The sequence below is a fragment of the Neolamprologus multifasciatus genome, chromosome 4 (genome assembly GCF_963576455.1).
Source record: "Neolamprologus multifasciatus chromosome 4, fNeoMul1.2, whole genome shotgun sequence".
Taxonomy (NCBI): domain Eukaryota; kingdom Metazoa; phylum Chordata; class Actinopteri; order Cichliformes; family Cichlidae; genus Neolamprologus; species Neolamprologus multifasciatus.
Window position 1 is genome coordinate 21117305 of NC_140442.1, and position 17580 is coordinate 21134884.

Here is a 17580-nt window from a genome sequence, read left to right on the forward strand (position 1 = left end):
TACTTAGAAAAGGATCCTGGTGTTATTTGTCTCTCAGAAACAGTTCATAACTTCCCTTCAACTCATTCATGTCACCTAAAAGGTAAACCTGTTTCTCCATCACCTGTTCAGGCGCAGGTGATGGCGCAAAGTGGGCGATAAATAAACAAGAGAGAAAAGCCGATCAGCTGATCATTGATCAGTTTCATGATTGAAGTAGCAACAGGGGAGGGAGGGGGAGAATGAGAGAAGAAGAGACAGCTGTGCAGCGTAAACACACAGAATAACTCCAGCTTTGTGTCTTTTTCATTCTAGCTAAAGTACGGGACAAACTGCGTCTCTTCTCAGCTCAATACCAAACGCATAATATTTTCTCTGAATGAGGGACCATTCCATTTTTTAAGGAGCCGTTGGCAACTCTACTAACTAACCTTATGAATAAAATAAACTTCACTATCAGTAACATCATAGCAACCGAACAGCTGTATAGAAACTCCGTCATGCTAGCTCACGCAGTATGAGTTATTGTAACTGACTGTAAAAAGTCAGCACAAGGAAAATAAACTCCACCTAAACTTGGTTTATATCTGACCCAGATAGACTGCAGGTCATAACTTCTTACCTGAAGTTCAGTTCACCTGATAGTCGGACCGGCGGCTGCCTCGGGTCTCTCCTCCTCCTGCCTCCCCTTCCCTCATCCACCTGTTGCCTCTGTGGAAGCTCCGCCATAGCCACCACCAAACAACTGAGTTATTTTTACACATCGGCCAGCATCTGGCCAATCCACTACCTCTCCTTGTTCATGCCGTTACAAAATAAAGAAATAAATAAGTCATCAGCCCACCGTGCAAATGTCCGATGGCTAGTCCAGCTATGTTAACTTGTTAATCTTTCGCTGAAAAAATGTTTTCTGCGGTGCTGTCTTTCGTGCTTGGCTCTCCTACCTTTGCTAACATGATGCTCATAGTGCAGAAGCCGGTGCTGCATTCACTTACCCTCGGATATCTGAGCTTCACTGTGAAACCATAATCGTACATTTGATATTTCATTCAATTTTAGTGTTTTAGCTTCGGGGTGGCACCTGGGGTGGCCAGTCTGGTTGGGGGGGTGGCCTGTGCCCCCCTAGGCACGCCACTGATCAGAATATGAAAAATTTTGTACTAGTCATGTTCTGCAGGTGTGTGGCTTTTGAATGAGAAGAGATTAAGGGCTTTGGAATATGAGATCATTGGATGTACTTTACGTGAAAACAATCAAACAAGATCTCCACATTGGTCCATACAGATCTCTGGTTTGCTCACTGTGTAAAAAATTTCATGTTGGTTGCAATATATTGTTGTTGCAGTCAGGGGGAAAAAGACAGAGACAGATAAACACCCAGTGTCTTTCAGTCGTGGTTTCTCTTATCATTAAAAGTAAATAACAAGGTAGACTAGTAATCCAAATCAAAAATCGCCACAATATTTTTCTGTTATCTGACCTATCAGGTTGATAAAATTCATGCAAAAGCAAATGCAGCCTGTACAAGCTGTGTGCAGCCACTATTGGGGTCATCCTAGGAAGAAGCTAAGAATTATAATAAATATGTGACTTTTTAATTTGCACAGATTTTGTTCCCTACAAATTATTGTTGTTGTTGTTGTTGTTGTTGTTGTTAGGAGGTGTATAAATATAAAATGGAAAAGATACATGAGTACAAATCAGTAAATATACAATTGTAAAGAAAGATAATACATTTATTTATACAGCACCTTTCAAAAAAATGTTACAACACAGCACAACTGAAACATTAAAAATGAATGTATAATAAAAGTCATGATTAACATTTTACAAAATGTACAGTCAACACAGTTGGGATAAACATATACAACTGTCTTTGATAGGTCGTTAGAGTCCCACACATTTGGTCTGGCAAATTTCTGAAGTCTGCTAAAAAGTGAGCCCACATTTTTAGTGTTGTTGAAGGCATGCAGGACATGAAACCATGTCTTTATTATATGCAGCTGAGCACGACATAATATAAAGAGATATCATAAACTTTCCGATCCAGTTTTTTTTCTTGAATAATCTTTCTTTCCTTTCATCTAAAATTTTCTTCTTTTTTTTGTTTACAAAGGTAAATTGATCCCAACTGATCCAGAGAGAAACCAGGATGGAGTGGTTCAGTGAAAGCTGTGTGTACGGTGTAGAGATGAGTAACTGTGTCAGCAGAGACTTTAAAGAAGGACAAAATACCTGCCGGCCAGTCCAGATACATTCCTATGGTACACCACAGTGGTGTACTTTTCAAAAATGTTAAGTTATTGTTATGACTAAAAACACCATCATTCATCCAGCACCAAGACTTTTCATTTTTTCCAAAAGAAAATTCAGAGGAAGAGTCTCCCACCCGGTCAATGCTTTTATATGCCACTCCAACATCAGCCCGTAAACACTCAACCTCCCAGTAATGGCGACTTGTCAGACCTTCTTCACAGAGAACCTGAAGGGTATTAAATCTGTCTGGATGATCAGGATATGGTTGCTTCTCTTGAACACATTCTGCCATTTTTTTCTCCTTGGTTAAAATAATATTCACACCTGCTGTGTTGGGATCAAGTGTTAGGTCACAGGCATCTGCAATCAAAACAGTAGGAAAACGTTAACTGTTTGTGCCGTTCTTGATCTCAGATAATGTTGCTATAAGGCTTAAAACAAAAGTGGTTTAGTTATTATTTACAGGTGCCACCAAATAACTGCATGTACACTGTGTCCGTAAACAACAGACACACAACACACTTTGATTTAAGATTAAATGTTGCTCCGTTGCTCGGTCAATGTGGATTCCATCTTATTGTCTTGTGCATCAGCATTTCTAATTTGTTTATGACTTTAAACCAACTAATCATTTATCTTTTGAGGTATAAAATAAAATTTAAAGCCAGCAAATTCAGTGTTTTGTCTGCTATTTATGTTCTCTATCAGGACACCTTGTTGATAATTCTCATTGAGTAGTAAACACTAATAAATCCAACTGATTTTTCTTCTTTTTCAAACCCCCCGCCCCCCGATTTAAAACAAATTTTTATATTTCAAAATATAGATTACAACCTGCACGCAAATCACATCACATGCAGTGTTTCTTGAACATATTTTTCTTACACTGTCTCAGTAGCTTCAGATCGACCCAACATTCTTCATTGTGGTCCACACTAATGGGAAAAATAAACAAAAGCACTGTTGTTTACAAAGAACGATAATAGATATTGCAATATTAAAATGACTGAAAAACTGATAATAAATTAAATTATTCTTTTTAAGACAGGATTTTTTTCCATACTTGACATTTTCCAGACTGCAGCATGTATCTCTCTTTTTTTCATTTAGCAGCTTGACTACTTCTTCACTGAGGTTATTAAAGCTGAGGTCCAGATCTTTGAGGCTGCAGTAGTTCGAGTCAAGAGCTGAGACCAACGAGGAGCCTCCACGTTGTGTCACTTTACAAAATGACAGCCTACAGAAATCAAACAGTGGGTGTGGTAGATAATCTTATCAAGACCAGTCTTAATGTGTGCATATATACCTCACAAACTAAATTCATACATAATCATATGATTATTTCAGAGATTAAAACAAAAAAACGATAACAGACCATCTCTTAAACTGTCTGAAAAACGTTGAATTCAGTAAGACTTTTGTTATACTGCAAGAGGCTCCATGTACACTGGAGAAAATAATTATTTGATACCTTGCTGAATTGATGTTTTGTCAAGTTTGGAAGTTTTTACAAAGAAATGAACAGTCTCTAATTTTATGGTAGTTTCATTTTAATGGAATTAGTTTTATTTTCTGCAGGATTAAAGCTACTCTGTGATCTTAATGTGATTATTATTTTCTTCTTTAGCCACTCTTGTTTCCATGGCAGTATGTTTTGGGTCATTGTTCCGCTGGAAGACTGATTCGCGAACCATACTCAGTGTTCTAGCTGAGAGACGGAGGTTCTTGTCCAAGCTTGGAATGGAATAAACTGAATCTGTGGATAGGTGTGCTTTATACAGATAATAAGTTGAGGTCAGGAGTATCTGTAATTGGCTGATTTATTGACTGTAATCTCTGTTAGAGTGAATTGTTAAATGTTGTAATTTTTATGCTTGCCAACTCTGATGAAAGGAATTCCACTGTCCTTCCCCCCAGATTCTCGAGGTTCTGGGTGGGGGGGCTGTAGTGTTTTATTGTAGATACATCCTGTCTGGAAGATCTGTTTCTTGTGTTATAAGCTTCCTGCTTTTATGACCCTTTTGGTCAGCAGGAGGTCACACAAACGCACCCCCATGACACACACACACACACATTCTTACTTAGATACAGAAGTTCACACATATACATACAATGCCTTGTCTTAGAACCATGTGGGCGTTGCTTTGCTGTGATGTGTTTTGTGTGAACTGTCTCTCAATAAAAGGCAGCGGGAGGAGGCCAGATTTGGGGTCATTTTGTGGTAGACATCAACGAGGCCTTCCTTGCAAGTGGAACGATTGATCACTGTTGCCTTGTTTTTCTTTCACGGGAATAAGTCCTGGATACAGCGGGGTCTGAGTTTAGACCAAACAATCTGCTAATTTGTGGGAGCCAGAATTCTGGTTAGGCAGTAGTGGATCAAAAAGTTCTTTTAATCCATGACATGCAAATCAATTCATAACTTTTATGAAACATCTTTTCTTCTGGATTTTTGATTGATATTCTGTCTCTTTCAGTAAAAATGGGACTACCATAAAATCTGGAGACTGTTCATTTGTTTGTAAATGAGCAAACTTACAAATTGAGCAGATCGATTATTTACTACCCTAGGAGATTTATTGTGATAACATCATGTGAACTGACCTTAGTGTTTTTAATCCACACTGTGGTTTTGTCAGTGCATTACACAGTGCTATTACCCCTGAATCCTGCAGGTCATTATAACTCAGGTCCAGGTCTTTCAGGTGGGAAGCTCTGAAGCTGAGCAAAGAAGCCAGTGTCTCACAGCCTTTCTCGGTGAGTTTGTTGTGACTGAGACTGAATGAAAAAATGCAGGAAATTTTTTTTAGCTTAATAATATAGGAAATTGCACATTTGAAAAATATTAAAAACTAATTATTTTATAACATATATAAGCGCTATAACATATAAAATGCAAAAGCCCAAAACAAAAAATAATATCCGTTTCTTTTCATCTAGCGAAAATAATAAAAGTTTTGTGCAAGAGGAAATAAAATAGTATAATAGAATTAACCAAGTGCAAGGTCTTTGTTTGAAACCATGTTTGAAGATGGCCAGTTAGAATACCATAATAGCTGTCAAATGTGTGCTTACAACTAAAAGAAATCAAATAGCTCTCTCTCCCTGCTGATTGCTAAAATAAACTTGAGGTGGGAGATTTCTCTTCTCTGTAAAGCTCTAAAATGTAACAGAAATGTTTCAGTTTGTACTTAAAAGTTGTTGTTTTTTAATGCAGTGTTGTACCTTAATGCCTCCAATCTACAGTTTGTGTTCTTCAGCCCATCAGAGAGGCTCTCCATTTCTGAGTCTTTTAAATCAGTGTAGCTTAGTTCCAGTTTTTTCAGGTAACAGGTGCTGGATGTGAATGCCGTTACTAACTTCTCACAGATTTCTGCAATCCTACCATTTCGGTTCAACCTTTTGATACAGGGGATAAAACAGCATAGATTAGATAGATATACATAGATACAGTAAATCATCCACTTTTACAAAAATTGGCTGTTACTCTTATGCAATGAGACCAATGAAGGCTGTTAGTTGAAACAGAAAAAAGTCTTGGAAGAAATGGGTAGTCTATTCAAGACAATTTTACACTGTAGAGAAGAATTTGACTCAACTGTTAATATGGTTTAAAAAAAAAAAAGCCCAAAATGCCTGTTATAATTCATTGTCCCTGCCAGTAACATAATAAGATCATCTGTGCTGTGTAACTGTTGATTGACCCACATCTCTACAAGTCCTGTGTTGTTTTACATCATAGACTGCATGCTCTAACAAGTGATTCATCCAGTTAATTACAGTCAAGGCAGACTTTTTGACACAGAAGTCTGGCTGCTCCTATGTACTTGCCATTAGCCGCAAAGCCAACAAGTAACAATATTTCTTTTTAAGTCCAGTTAAAGTGCTGTAGCAGGATGTCACATGAATACAGTTACACAAGTTAAAAGAAGTTGTGGTTTCTTTTTGGTCAGTTCACTCAGTACAATACATGAGTGTGTTCTTACAGGACCAAGCTGATCTAAACACTAAAGGAAGAACAATGAAATCTGGGCATGCATGAAAGGCTCAACCTCTCCCAAAGTGTATCTGGCAAATTGTTTCCTCGCAAAGTAGGAGCATCCCCTTTGCTCTCCTTATCATTCATGTTGTTTTTGGACCTAGACAATATGGAGCAAGTAGAGCTAGCTAACATTAATCCTATGGATGAAACATTGACTTTTCAGCTACAAACCCGATGTGCTCAGTAAGCAATTCTAGTTGGCACGTCTGGAGGACCACCGATTTTTTTCCCTGGATGTCTATTCCAGTGGTAAAATCCGCAGAAAAGGCATGGCCAAGATAGTAGTAGTAGTAGAGTCACCTGTGGTTCTTCAAAGTAACTAAAATCAGCTTTGTGTAGATTAGTTCCACCATATCTACATGTCTAAATGCACTAAGTTGCCGGGTGATTGGCTGATTAGATATGAAGCCAAACATGCAGCAGTTGAAAAGGTGTACCTAATAAAGTGGCCAATGAGTGTATATGCATTTAAGTGGCACATATTTTATGCTTAGTGTCAGAAGGGAGATGTTCCTTTTGAACATTTCAAAATCAACATTTTCAATTTCCCTCTGAAATTACTGGTCAAAGGTTTCTTGTTTTCCACTTTTTAAATCATTTCAGGTTGTCATTTGGCTGTAATAGGATAGGCTCTTACTCATTCATAAAATCTTTGATGCAAAAACCACCGCACAAAAGAATATAGTGTAAAACAATGGTTACTCAGTGAGTCCTGCATCAGTTTTGCCAGTGCAAAATCATATGCATTCTTTGTATTGACCAAACATGGAAAGGGCACTTTTTTGTTGTTGTTAGTGGGCTTACCCACACACAGTGATGAAAGGTTATTGCCTAGACATCCAACCAGGACTGAAAGACAATAATGGTATAAATAACTTCTGATCAAAGCCGTGTCACCTAAGGCTATAATGCTAAGTCCCGGATAAGGAATAACATCTAAATAACATCTAACACTGACCTGAGGTTCTCCAGGTTAGTGCAGCCCAGTCCGGTGGAGAGCACAGAGAGTAATGAGACCCTCAGTATGTTGTCACTCAACTCCAGTTCTTTTAAATTTGAGATGATTGATTTGATGGCTGAAGCTAGATTTTCACACTGTGTTTCTGAAAGCCCGTGACCAGAAAGACTGCAAATATAAAGGATAATAGGTGAAAAGTGACTGATGAACACAGTCATGGGAAAAAAAAGTTTTCAAACACTCCTATGAAAACAAAATACTCAATAGCTTTTAGAACTACATTAAACAGCAATAATTCGAGGTAATTGTTTTGTAATGTTAAGTAATGAGTTCATCAAATCATTGTGGAGGACCTTTGGCCCACTCTTCTTTACATTATTACTTTTGTACATTAAGGTTTGTGGGTATTTGTTACTGCAAACACTCAAATTCTGTGGTCAAGCCACAAGCATTTGAGTCAGGTTGAAGTCAGGATTTTGACTGGACCACTGTAGCACCTTGATTCTGGGGGTGGTGTCATTGTCCTGTTGCATGAGTAATTTCAGCCAAACATAGCTGTCACATTACTTTAGAATTCTTGTGTTTTGTTCAGCTGCAACGCTGCTAAACGATGCTGCCATATTCTTTTTAGAGAAGATCAGGCTTTTCCTGGCAATACCCCCAAATATGCCTTTCTTTTTCACTCTTTCTAATTATACTGATTACAATTATGAACTTTAATATTTAACATGTGAACAGAAGCTTTTCCGAGTGCTGCTCTCGACATTTTTGCAGTCTCTGAGCCAAAACTACTGCTTTCATGTAGGTGGTCACGCTAATAATCATTTATACAAGTGTATTTGATTAGTAGCACCCAGCTAAATCCCTAGAAGCAGTAAAGGTGTAATTAGTTTTTCACAGCATTACATAGAGTCTAGTGAAAATTTACGTTCAGTTAACGCTAGAAATGTGTTTTGAAGTTTGTACATGCTTTGTCTCTACCCATATGGAAAAGAAATAGTAAAATCTTATATGATTTACTCATGAAAGTGGCCACTTTCTCAATACTTTCATATATTGTTTTAGTAAGTATCCAAAACATACAAGTTTCATTTATATAATTTTTCAAGGGATCTTATATCTGTTTTCACTTTTGTATGCTTTTCATACAAGCTTAACACAAGACAGATACAAACTTTATAAGATTTATATATATCTTTTCCATATAGGTAGGGGCCACCGTATATATTTATATATAAACATATATAAACAAAACCACGTTTGTTTGTTTTTTTACATTAGTAATTCCTTTTGTGCATAATTTAATATTGTTGTTATTAGTTAATTAATTAAAGCAACAAAACAATCTGAAGAGCCGGTTGGGAGCCGAAAGAGCCGGCTCTTTTTAGTGAGCCAAGCCGAAAGAGCCGGTTCTCTAAAAAGAGCCCGAAATCCCATCACTAATAAGCAGGATCGATAGGCAAGCAGATTAATAATTCCAATGAAACTGAACTTCTGGGAGAACCGGTTCAATTCCTATCCTAAGTGTATACATGCAATCATGTGAATTAATGATGTGTCGGTCGCGAACGAAGACGGATTTTTGAAGTGAAGGACGCGAGCCGGCTCCTTATTGGGAGCCGTGGGTTTTCTTTTTTCTTTCTCTCACCCACTCTCTCGCTTCACTCCGCACACGAGCCTTGTGCTTTGCGCTGGGAAGAGGGGGGAGGGGCGGTAGTTACACTCACAGTAGCACAGGAACAGAGCGTGAGGGAGAGACAGAGAAAGAGAGCCAGGGACAACAAGTCACATTAGAAAGGTATAGTAATCATCCACAACTATTTTCAGTTGCAGATGATAAGGGATTCAGAAAGTTTATTCATGCAGGCCGAAATGACAGAGAATATGCATCTTCTTTTTGTTTTCATATTTTAATTTATATTTAATTGTGCTGTGGTTTGCAGTGGGGTTTTTTTGTTGCTTCACTTTAAATTTATTTAAAAAGGAAAAAGCTGAAAATTTAAATAGTTAAAAGATGAAATGTGAAAAGTTGGTTTTGGTATTATATGATTTATTTATTACATTTTATGTGGAGTGAATGAATAAAAGTATATTTACGGTGGCCCCTAGAGACAAAGCACGCACGAACTCCAAAACACGTGCAAACTCCGAAGCACATACAAACTCCAAAACACATAAAAACTCCAAAACACATAAAAACTCCAAAACACGTACAAAACCCCAGAAGTGCTCCAGGATGCTAGGCACAGTGTTGAGGTTTTGTTACCTAGTGGCTACACAAGCCAGGAAGTACCAATGACTGGATTTGGTGTGTGGTAGTAACAGGTAAATGAACATTTTTTAAAATTATTTGAATATATATGAGTGCTTGTGTATTAATACACAAACCATACACATATGCTTTCAATTGTGTAATTCAAGTGATCTAGGTAGCTCTTTTTTGGAAGTTCAGTTAACGCTAGAAATGTGTTTTGGAGCTTGCTTTTTGGAGTTTGTACGTGTTTTGTCTCTAGGGGCTAGCGCATATATTTATATATAAACATATATAAATAAAACCACTTTTTTTTACATTAGTAATTCCTTTTGTGCATAATTTTATATTATTGTTAATAATAAATTAATTAAAGCAACAAAACAACCTGAAGAGCTGGTTCAGAGCCGAAAGAGCCGGCTCTTTTTAGTGAGCCGAGCCGAGCCAAAAGAGCCGGTTCTCTAAAAAGAGTCGGAAATCCCATCACTACTGTTCCTGTGCTACTGTGAGTGTAACTACCGCCCTTCCCCCCTCTGCTCAGCACAAGCACAAGGCTGGCGTGCGGAGTGAAGCAGAAAAAAGTGCGAGAGAGAGAGAGAGGGTGAGAGAGAGAAAAAAAAACACAGCTCGCGACGTTCACTTCAAAGAGCCGTTTCTTTCACGTCCGACACATCACTACTGCTTATCAGTTCCACTTGCACAGAATAGATAAGAGAATCAATTAAAAAAATTGAATCGGTAAGTGATGTCGATAATGAAATTGGAACTTCTTAATTCTTATCTATCCCCATCCCTATATGCAATGCCTGCAAAAAAAAAATCACAAAATTATTATGAAATCAGTTTCATTCAAATAAATGATAACAAAAACATCACGAAAAATAATACTCTTACTAACCTAAGAGTTTTCAGTTTACACTGGCAATTCCTCAGTCCATCAATCAATATCTCTGCACCTTCGTCATTTCTGCTGTAAAATGTATTATTGACCAGGTGCAGTTCAGTCAGCACAGAACGTGGCATACGAAGAGCTGAAACGATAGTTTTATATTCCCAAACAGAAAGATCCAAGCCTGAAATTCTGAAGAGATGGGAAAAAAAGATGGTTCTTCAGTATCTGATAATGTTTTAGAAGCATGCAAATCATTTACTTGACTGAAATCACTGCAATAGGAGTAATAGCACCCATAACACTTCACAGCATGACCTGAATATGTTGGGTTTTTTCATTCTTTTTTTCTTTTCTTAGGTGTTTAATGTCACAGTGTGAGATTAATCAGTTAACAGGCAGAGTGCATGGATTCAAAGGTCTGGTCTGGCAAATATGACACACTTGAGAGGTACATTAGGTTTAGTCCTACAGGCTGTATTTATTTCTTTCATGTCCTCATATAGCTCTGATTGGTAGGTCAGTACTTTAACTTGGTCTGCTCATGCCTTGTACTAGTTTTTCTTCAGCTCCCAGAGCTCTAGCATCAGGTATTACGTCAGCTGGAGCCAGTGGCTCACACTGATAGGGCTTCTGTACTTGTGGAGTTTATACTGGAGTCTGTACTGTGGTGGGAGTCAGTCATTTGTTTACATTAGCAAGCTTCATTCCTTTGCTAGCTAGTGTTACAAAACATTGCTGCTGTGAAGCCTCAAACACTATAGTAAAATGGGATGGTAATCTTGCAATTAGGAAAACTCAATTGTTACTGAGCAACTGCACTGAATTCTTTGGGGTTTGCAAACTATTACAAGTAGCTGGAGCAACCAACTTGTTATCCAGTAAATTCAACCTCCCAGCAATGTGTTTCCAAACAATCACAGTCTGACTTTGACCAACTGCAGCCATTTTTAGACAGACAAGCTAAAGTTTGTAAATGTAAGAAGATGCATCACGAAAGTTAGCGTGCACCAATGAGTGCAACTCTTCTGCTTCACTATTATCTCTCGAAGTGAAGATTTTTAACTCCTACGAAGGTGAATTACTGAGATTTGAGGTCAGCAATTCCCTGTAAATTGTGCTGAATTTAAGATGAAACGTGTGTCTTGTGTTTTTTGGAATGAGAGGGTGAAATGTTATCAGTACAATTGCGTAACTGGATGACTCAAAGCTGTGAGCACAGTGCTAAAACTCAGGATGTGTTCTGTAACTCTTTATCTGGTCCTCACTCTGAGTGCTTAGAGCCCGTGCCCACATATTCCTACAGTACAATAGTACTGGTGTTTTATTGAAACAAAGCCAAACTCAATATGGAGGATAAGAGGAAAGGAAGGAGAGATTCATGTCACAAGACATGTACAAGGTACCCATTTCTGCGTGTCTTTTCTCAGCAGTGCGTACACACAGTGGTTTCCATGTTTCTTTATAACACATTGATGTTGTTAATTATACCACAGGTCTGTCAAAAAGCAGCTCTTAATGGGGCTGTGTTAGGGTGCTAGACTAATGTGTTTAATGTTATAGTGTGCAATATTGACTTCAAGTATTTATGGTTGTACACAGGCACATTTACACATATGGAACAGTAGCAGCATCTTCATTAACACACATCTGTTGTTGTAACACGTGTTGTTGTAAAAGTCTGTTGCTACTCACAGACTTCAGGTTCATGTAATAAAATGGATTTTAACAAAACATATCTCTTGTGAATAAATCCTGCGCTCCACCTGAGTCTCAGTCCTCAGAACCATACAGCAGCAATATGGGGAGAAGAATTTACCCTTACATCGAAACATTATAATTCTTCTTCAGTCTCCTTTCATTTATTTTATTATATTTATTTTAAATTTACTGCTTTATTGTGTTATTGTTGTTAGGACGTTACTTAGTCCCTTACGTTAAAGCTTACTGATAAGCTTGCTTATCAAGTTGACTGTTCATAGGATCACAAGAGGAGGAAGAAAGCACTGCCCAAATGTTGCAGTGCTCTCGAGTTGCTGAACTTAATAACATTCTTGTATAAAGAACCAACTTACCTTGCTTTCCTGCAGTTTCTCACAGCTGGAAGAAGTCTAAAGATACCTCTTTCTGATGGTCTGTATTTCTTGATATTGAATTCATCCAGAGGCGTGTTTGACATCAGAATCAAGTCAGCCAGAGCTGAACACTCAACAGGAGAGAGCGGTGATTCAGGAAAACAATTTGGTTTCAGATACTTTCGTACTGAATCATGTAGGGAACTGTCTTTCAACTCAGTCAGGCAGTGGACAAGGTTTAGACATCTTTCAGCTGAGCAATCCAATAAATCTATATCTAAAAGACTTGACCGAATTTCCTCAATATTTGCAGAGTGTTCTTCAGTCTGTTGAATCAGGCCTTGAAGCAGGTCTTGTGTTGATTGTAGAGACAAGCCAATAAGGAACCTGAGAAACATGTCCAGTTCTCCGGTCGTTCTAGGAGCCGAATTAGCTATTGTAATTTCAATCAGTTCATTTAAAGGTAGATCCACTGGAACTGTTTCCAAGATAGACTTGAGCTCTTCATCAGACCCTTTTAGCATGAAATCCTTGAGACTTTCAGAATCGATTTTTTTATTTACAAAACTGTGATATACAAAGAGAGCAGCAAAATACTCTTGAACTGTCAGATGCACAAAGCAGTAAAGTTTCTTTGTTAGGAACACGCTCTCTTCTTTGAATATTGCTGTACACAACCCGCAGTAAACTCCAGCTTTCGTTATATCTATGTCATACTTCTTCAGATCTTCAGTAGTGAATATGATCTGGCCTTTTTCCAGTTGCTCAAAGGCCAACCTGCCTAATTTCAAAATGAACTCTTCATTTGACTTAAAAAGCTCTGCTGTATCAGGCTCTTCCTGGTCTTCCTGGTTGCCATATTTTTCATTAGCGATCATCATCTGAATAAGAAGGAAGTGTGTGTACATCCCAGTAAGAGTTGTGGGTATTTTTTGGTTTCCATCTTTGGTGTTTCTCATTTTACGCATCAAATACTCAAAAACATCTACAGCAATCCAACAGAAGATAGGTATGTGACACATAATGTACAGGCTCCGTGACATTGTTATGTGTTCAATTATTTTTTCAGCAACTGCTTTGTCCTCAACTCTCTTTCTGAAGTACTCTACTTTTTGTGGATCATCAAATCCTCTGACCTCGGTCCACTGGTCGACATACTTAATAGGGATGCGTCGAACTGCTCCTGGTCTTGAGGTAATCCAAACAAGTGCAGAGGGAAGAAGATGTTTTCTGATAAGGTTGGTCACCAGAGTGTCCACTGAGGACACCTTCGTAGCATCATCCAGTATTGTGGTCGTTTTGAATTTCAGCTGAAGTTGACTTTCATCAAGACCATCAAAGATGAACAAAACTTTACGATCAGCCAAAGCTTTTGCAACTGCTATGGTTTTAAGTTCTGGATGGAATGTTTTCACAAGGTTTTCAAAGCTAATCTGATCATCTTGGACCAAATTTAGCTCCCTGAATGGAAACATAAAGATGAAGTCCAAGTCCTGATTGGCTTTTCCATCTGCCCAGTCAAGGATGAACTTCTTCACAGAGACAGTTTTTCCAATGCCAGCGATCCCCTTTGTCATCACAGTCATAACTGCTGTCATGTCTTTGTCGTCTTGCACATGTTTAAAGATGTCATTAGAGTTGATTTTTGTACCCTCAACAGTTTGATTTCTCGCTTTATCTTCAATCTCCCAGATCTCATGTTGTTTATTGACATGTTCACTCTCTCCTTGTATAATGTGGAGCTCTGTGTAAATTTTATCCAATGATTTTTCATCCTTACGAGACTTCCCAGTGCCTTCCAACTCCCACTGACACTTCTGCCTCAGATATTCTTTGTTCTTTTTGATGACCTCCTTGATGACATCTTCTGCTGTAGGTAAAGAGGAAAACCACCAATTTCAAAATAAAGCATGTGTTTTCTATTGTCTTCTATTGTCTAAATAAAATGTGGATATGAGATTTAAAAACCATTGCATTTTGTATTTATTTGCACTTTACGCAAATTTGTAACATTATATTAATTCTATTTAATAATTGTACAGTGCACCCGAAAAGTATTCACAGCAGTTCACGTGTTCCACATTTCGTCCTATTCCAAAATAGATACATTTTTTTACTTAAATAAAATTCTACACAGAGAAGGATACATAAAGTGAAAACTGTTTGGTTCACATTCACATGAATGTATTAGAAATTTTGAAAAAAAATTATTGTTTTTTAAGGTGAAAATGAATTTAATCCATTTTGGATTAAGACTGTAACATGACAAAATGTCAAACGCTGTAAATGCTTTCCCTATGCACTGTATACATAGTTACCAAACAACTGAAACATACTTTCACATGTCTGTGGCTCAATTTCTTTGAGGATTTTGTAGAAGTTAGATTTGACTTCTCTAGTAGTCAGTGAATTGTAGAGCTCCCTCATCTGATCCTGGCTAGTCCCAGCAGCTTTGATTTTGTTGTATATCTCCGGATGGATCATACCCCGCTGTCTCAATTCATCAGCTATAGCCATCACCAAAGTGACGCTTTGAATGAGCTTAGTGCGGTTCTGATCCACCAAGGCTGCATCTATGAAAAGGTTAAAAAAAATGTAAGACATGTTGTTTAGGACTTTAGAAGACAAAGAATGAAAGCATGCACATTTTATGATCAGAGTTAATCATAAAATTATAATTATTAACTTACCTTTCATTTCTGTTACTGCTGAAGCAGACAGACAAGGACTAGAAAAAGGCAAAACTGCTTTAGCGATACATGGTTTATAAATCTACCCTAATAATTTATTTCATCTTTTACCTTAGAAATACTGATTGTATATTTACTTAGAAGAAGATAATAAAGGTCTCACCTGAGGGCACTGAGTTCAGCAGTATCATTGCTGTTCTCACTGCAGTCATTTTCCCCAGAAGTTTCTTGAGCATGTGTGCATGCAGGCTCCTCCCTTGTTTCCTTCACTGTGTTTCCCCCCCTCTGCTGTCCAACAGGGAGGAGTGAACTTTCTTCACTCTTCTCAGCAGTGGAAATGTTGTCTTGCTCACAACTGTTTTCTTTCGTTTTTGCACAGCAATGTGCAGACCATAGGCTCCCCATGATGTTATTTCTTCACAGTCAGCTCAGTGACTCTGTCATTTGCATCTAAATATGAGTATTATTACATAGAAGTTCTGTTGTATTGCTACTGTCTTGAGAACAGCCAGACTTTCTTTTCCCTTTTCACCTAATGCAGAATTTATCATAGATATTTCAGTTTAACTAGAAACATTTATTTTGCTATATTCTCAATCGTCACTATGTAAAATATCTGACCGAACTACTCGCTGTTCAAAATATGTTTATTTTTTCTTACCTTTGTGTCTGATTTCCAGTAGCTGCTGCAGTAAAACACAGATGTATGTTGCTGTATCTAAATGATAGCAAGACAGGAAGTGAACCGTTGGCAGGCTGGGCGGAAACGCCTGAATTCTCTCTCTCTCTCTCTCTCTCTCTCTCTCTCTCTCTCTCTCTCTCTCTCTCTCTCTCTCTCTCACTGTTTGTGAATACTGCAAAAAAAAATGTACTGAAAACACTTTTTGATGGTTAGTGCTTTATGCTATTACACCATTACACTACAGATGCTCTGAAAATGATTTTTTATTAATCAACTGATATATTTCAAAATGCTTAACTTTGTACAGACATGACAAGAATAACACCAAGGCTGTTCTTTTTAGGAGGTTAGACTGTTAATTAGTAACTTGTTACGGTAAAGTGAAAGTATTCAGGACGGACTAGCGCCTGCTCATTTTTTAGATAAACTTTATCAAAACTCTTTAACTTTTGTACACAGAGAGGAAATGTGCAGCTGAATAAATAAGCATTTAAACCATTTTCGCAGCTGCTTATCTAAGGTTTGCACAATATCAGTGTAGCTGTACCTCTTGCAAATCTTCTGTACATATACAAAAAAAACAAACTCATTCACAAAGTTTTTGCTGACTTCCTAATGCAAAGTGCCAAATACTTACTTCGTATAAGTGTAGTCTCTCATTTTCAGCTGTTCAAGAAGAATCTTAGTCAGTTTAGCAATAAAACCAAATGTTATCCGAGGCAGACTATTTTATAGACTGCAATAAACGTTTATTATGACTTTGCTTTTTGTTAAAGAGAAGCAGTTTGTAGTGGGCGGGTAAATAATTGCATAACATGTGCTGTGGTGTGACTACTTTTAAATGGGGTGAGAACAGAAAAAAAAAAGTAAGTAACTTAAAGTCAAGATTACTAGTAAGGCCTAAGAACTGACTGACTGCTTCCATCAGGTGGTTACAAAAACTGACAGCAGCGTCACAGTGAGATCCTCATGAGTACCTTTTGTTTTTCATATTGGTCGTAGGGCTGAGAAACTACACACTCGACACACAGTGATGAGTTCAACACTGCTTCTTATGTGTAACTGTCCATGGGTGGAGCAAAGGGGTCTTCTTTTTGTTAAAGAGAAGCAGTTTGTAGTGGGCGGGTAAATAACTGCATAACATGTGCTGTGGTGTAACTACTTTCAAATGGGGTGTAACTCTCTAATCCTGAAACCTGGGAGAAATGAACAATGTTTCCATTACTTTAAACAATGCTTTAACACGAGTGCTGCACACAGATCTCGAACCCACCCAGCACCATAGATGATTTAAACATTCTGCACAGTTTCAAGGGCAGACATCTCAAGGCACATAATTCCTCTTACTACTCTAACAAACGTTTGTGAAAGAATAGGTTGTTCTGAAACAGTCACTGAACTTTTCACAGACAACTCAGTTTGTAATATTTCTTCCCTCCTAGATATTCCACAATCAACTGTAAGCAGCGGAAGTATTTAGGAACCACAGCAACTTGGATAGCAAGCACAGACTACATAAAGTTACAGAGCAGGATTCCTAAGTGTTGAGACACGTAATGTGTAAAAGACACAGACGATCTGCTGACTCAACACGTTCTCACTCCCAACTCGTCAAATGTGTAACGCATGGTCAGGCTCCCTCTGCTTCACTTATCGACGCGCAGGGTACCCCCCTCGCGGCGAGAATTGACGTGCAGGGTCCTCTCATTGAAAACTATAGAGCTCCCTAAACGTTGCTTATTGACGACAAGAGATGGG

The 17580-nt window shown here is 38.0% G+C and overlaps 1 protein-coding gene across 5 annotated transcripts; it reads right to left on the reverse strand.

The window, feature by feature from the left end:
• Positions 1-1694: 1694 nt before the first annotated feature.
• On the reverse strand, positions 1695-16688 carry LOC146520373 (NACHT, LRR and PYD domains-containing protein 3-like). Of its 5 annotated transcripts, none has more exons than XM_085157584.1 (13): positions 16460-16688; positions 15802-15994; positions 15304-15590; positions 15141-15178; positions 14787-15023; positions 12451-14317; positions 10385-10567; positions 7236-7403; positions 5461-5634; positions 4840-5013; positions 3299-3472; positions 3121-3170; positions 1695-2595 (listed from the first exon to the last, which is right to left on the reverse strand). In XM_085157584.1, the coding sequence occupies exons 3-13, from the start codon at positions 15543-15545 to the stop codon at positions 2060-2062; spliced, it is 3843 nt and encodes a 1280-aa protein (XP_085013710.1). In that variant the 5' UTR covers positions 15546-15590; positions 15802-15994; positions 16460-16688; the 3' UTR covers positions 1695-2059. The 5 variants fall into 5 exon arrangements, with proteins under 5 accessions (XP_085013710.1, XP_085013709.1, XP_085013708.1 ...); XM_085157583.1 differs by having other exon boundaries at positions 12451-14320; positions 15304-15577; positions 16460-16686; XM_085157582.1 differs by having other exon boundaries at positions 12451-14320; positions 15802-15858; positions 16460-16685.
• Between the last annotated feature and the right edge of the window lie 892 nt (positions 16689-17580).

Excerpts from the sequence above, each read along its gene's own strand:
- LOC146520373 (XM_085157583.1), bottom strand. The coding sequence starts at position 15,545 with ATGGGGAGCCTATGGTCTGCACATTGCTGTGCAAAAACGAAAGAAAAC. Across the intron at positions 10,568-12,450 it reads AGAAACTGCAGGAAAGCAAG|AATTTCAGGCTTGGATCTTT; the intron begins GTAAGTTGGTTC and ends CCATCTCTTCAG. Across the intron at positions 3,171-3,298 it reads TGCAGTCTGGAAAATGTCAA|TGTGGACCACAATGAAGAAT; the intron begins GTATGGAAAAAA and ends TTTTCCCATTAG.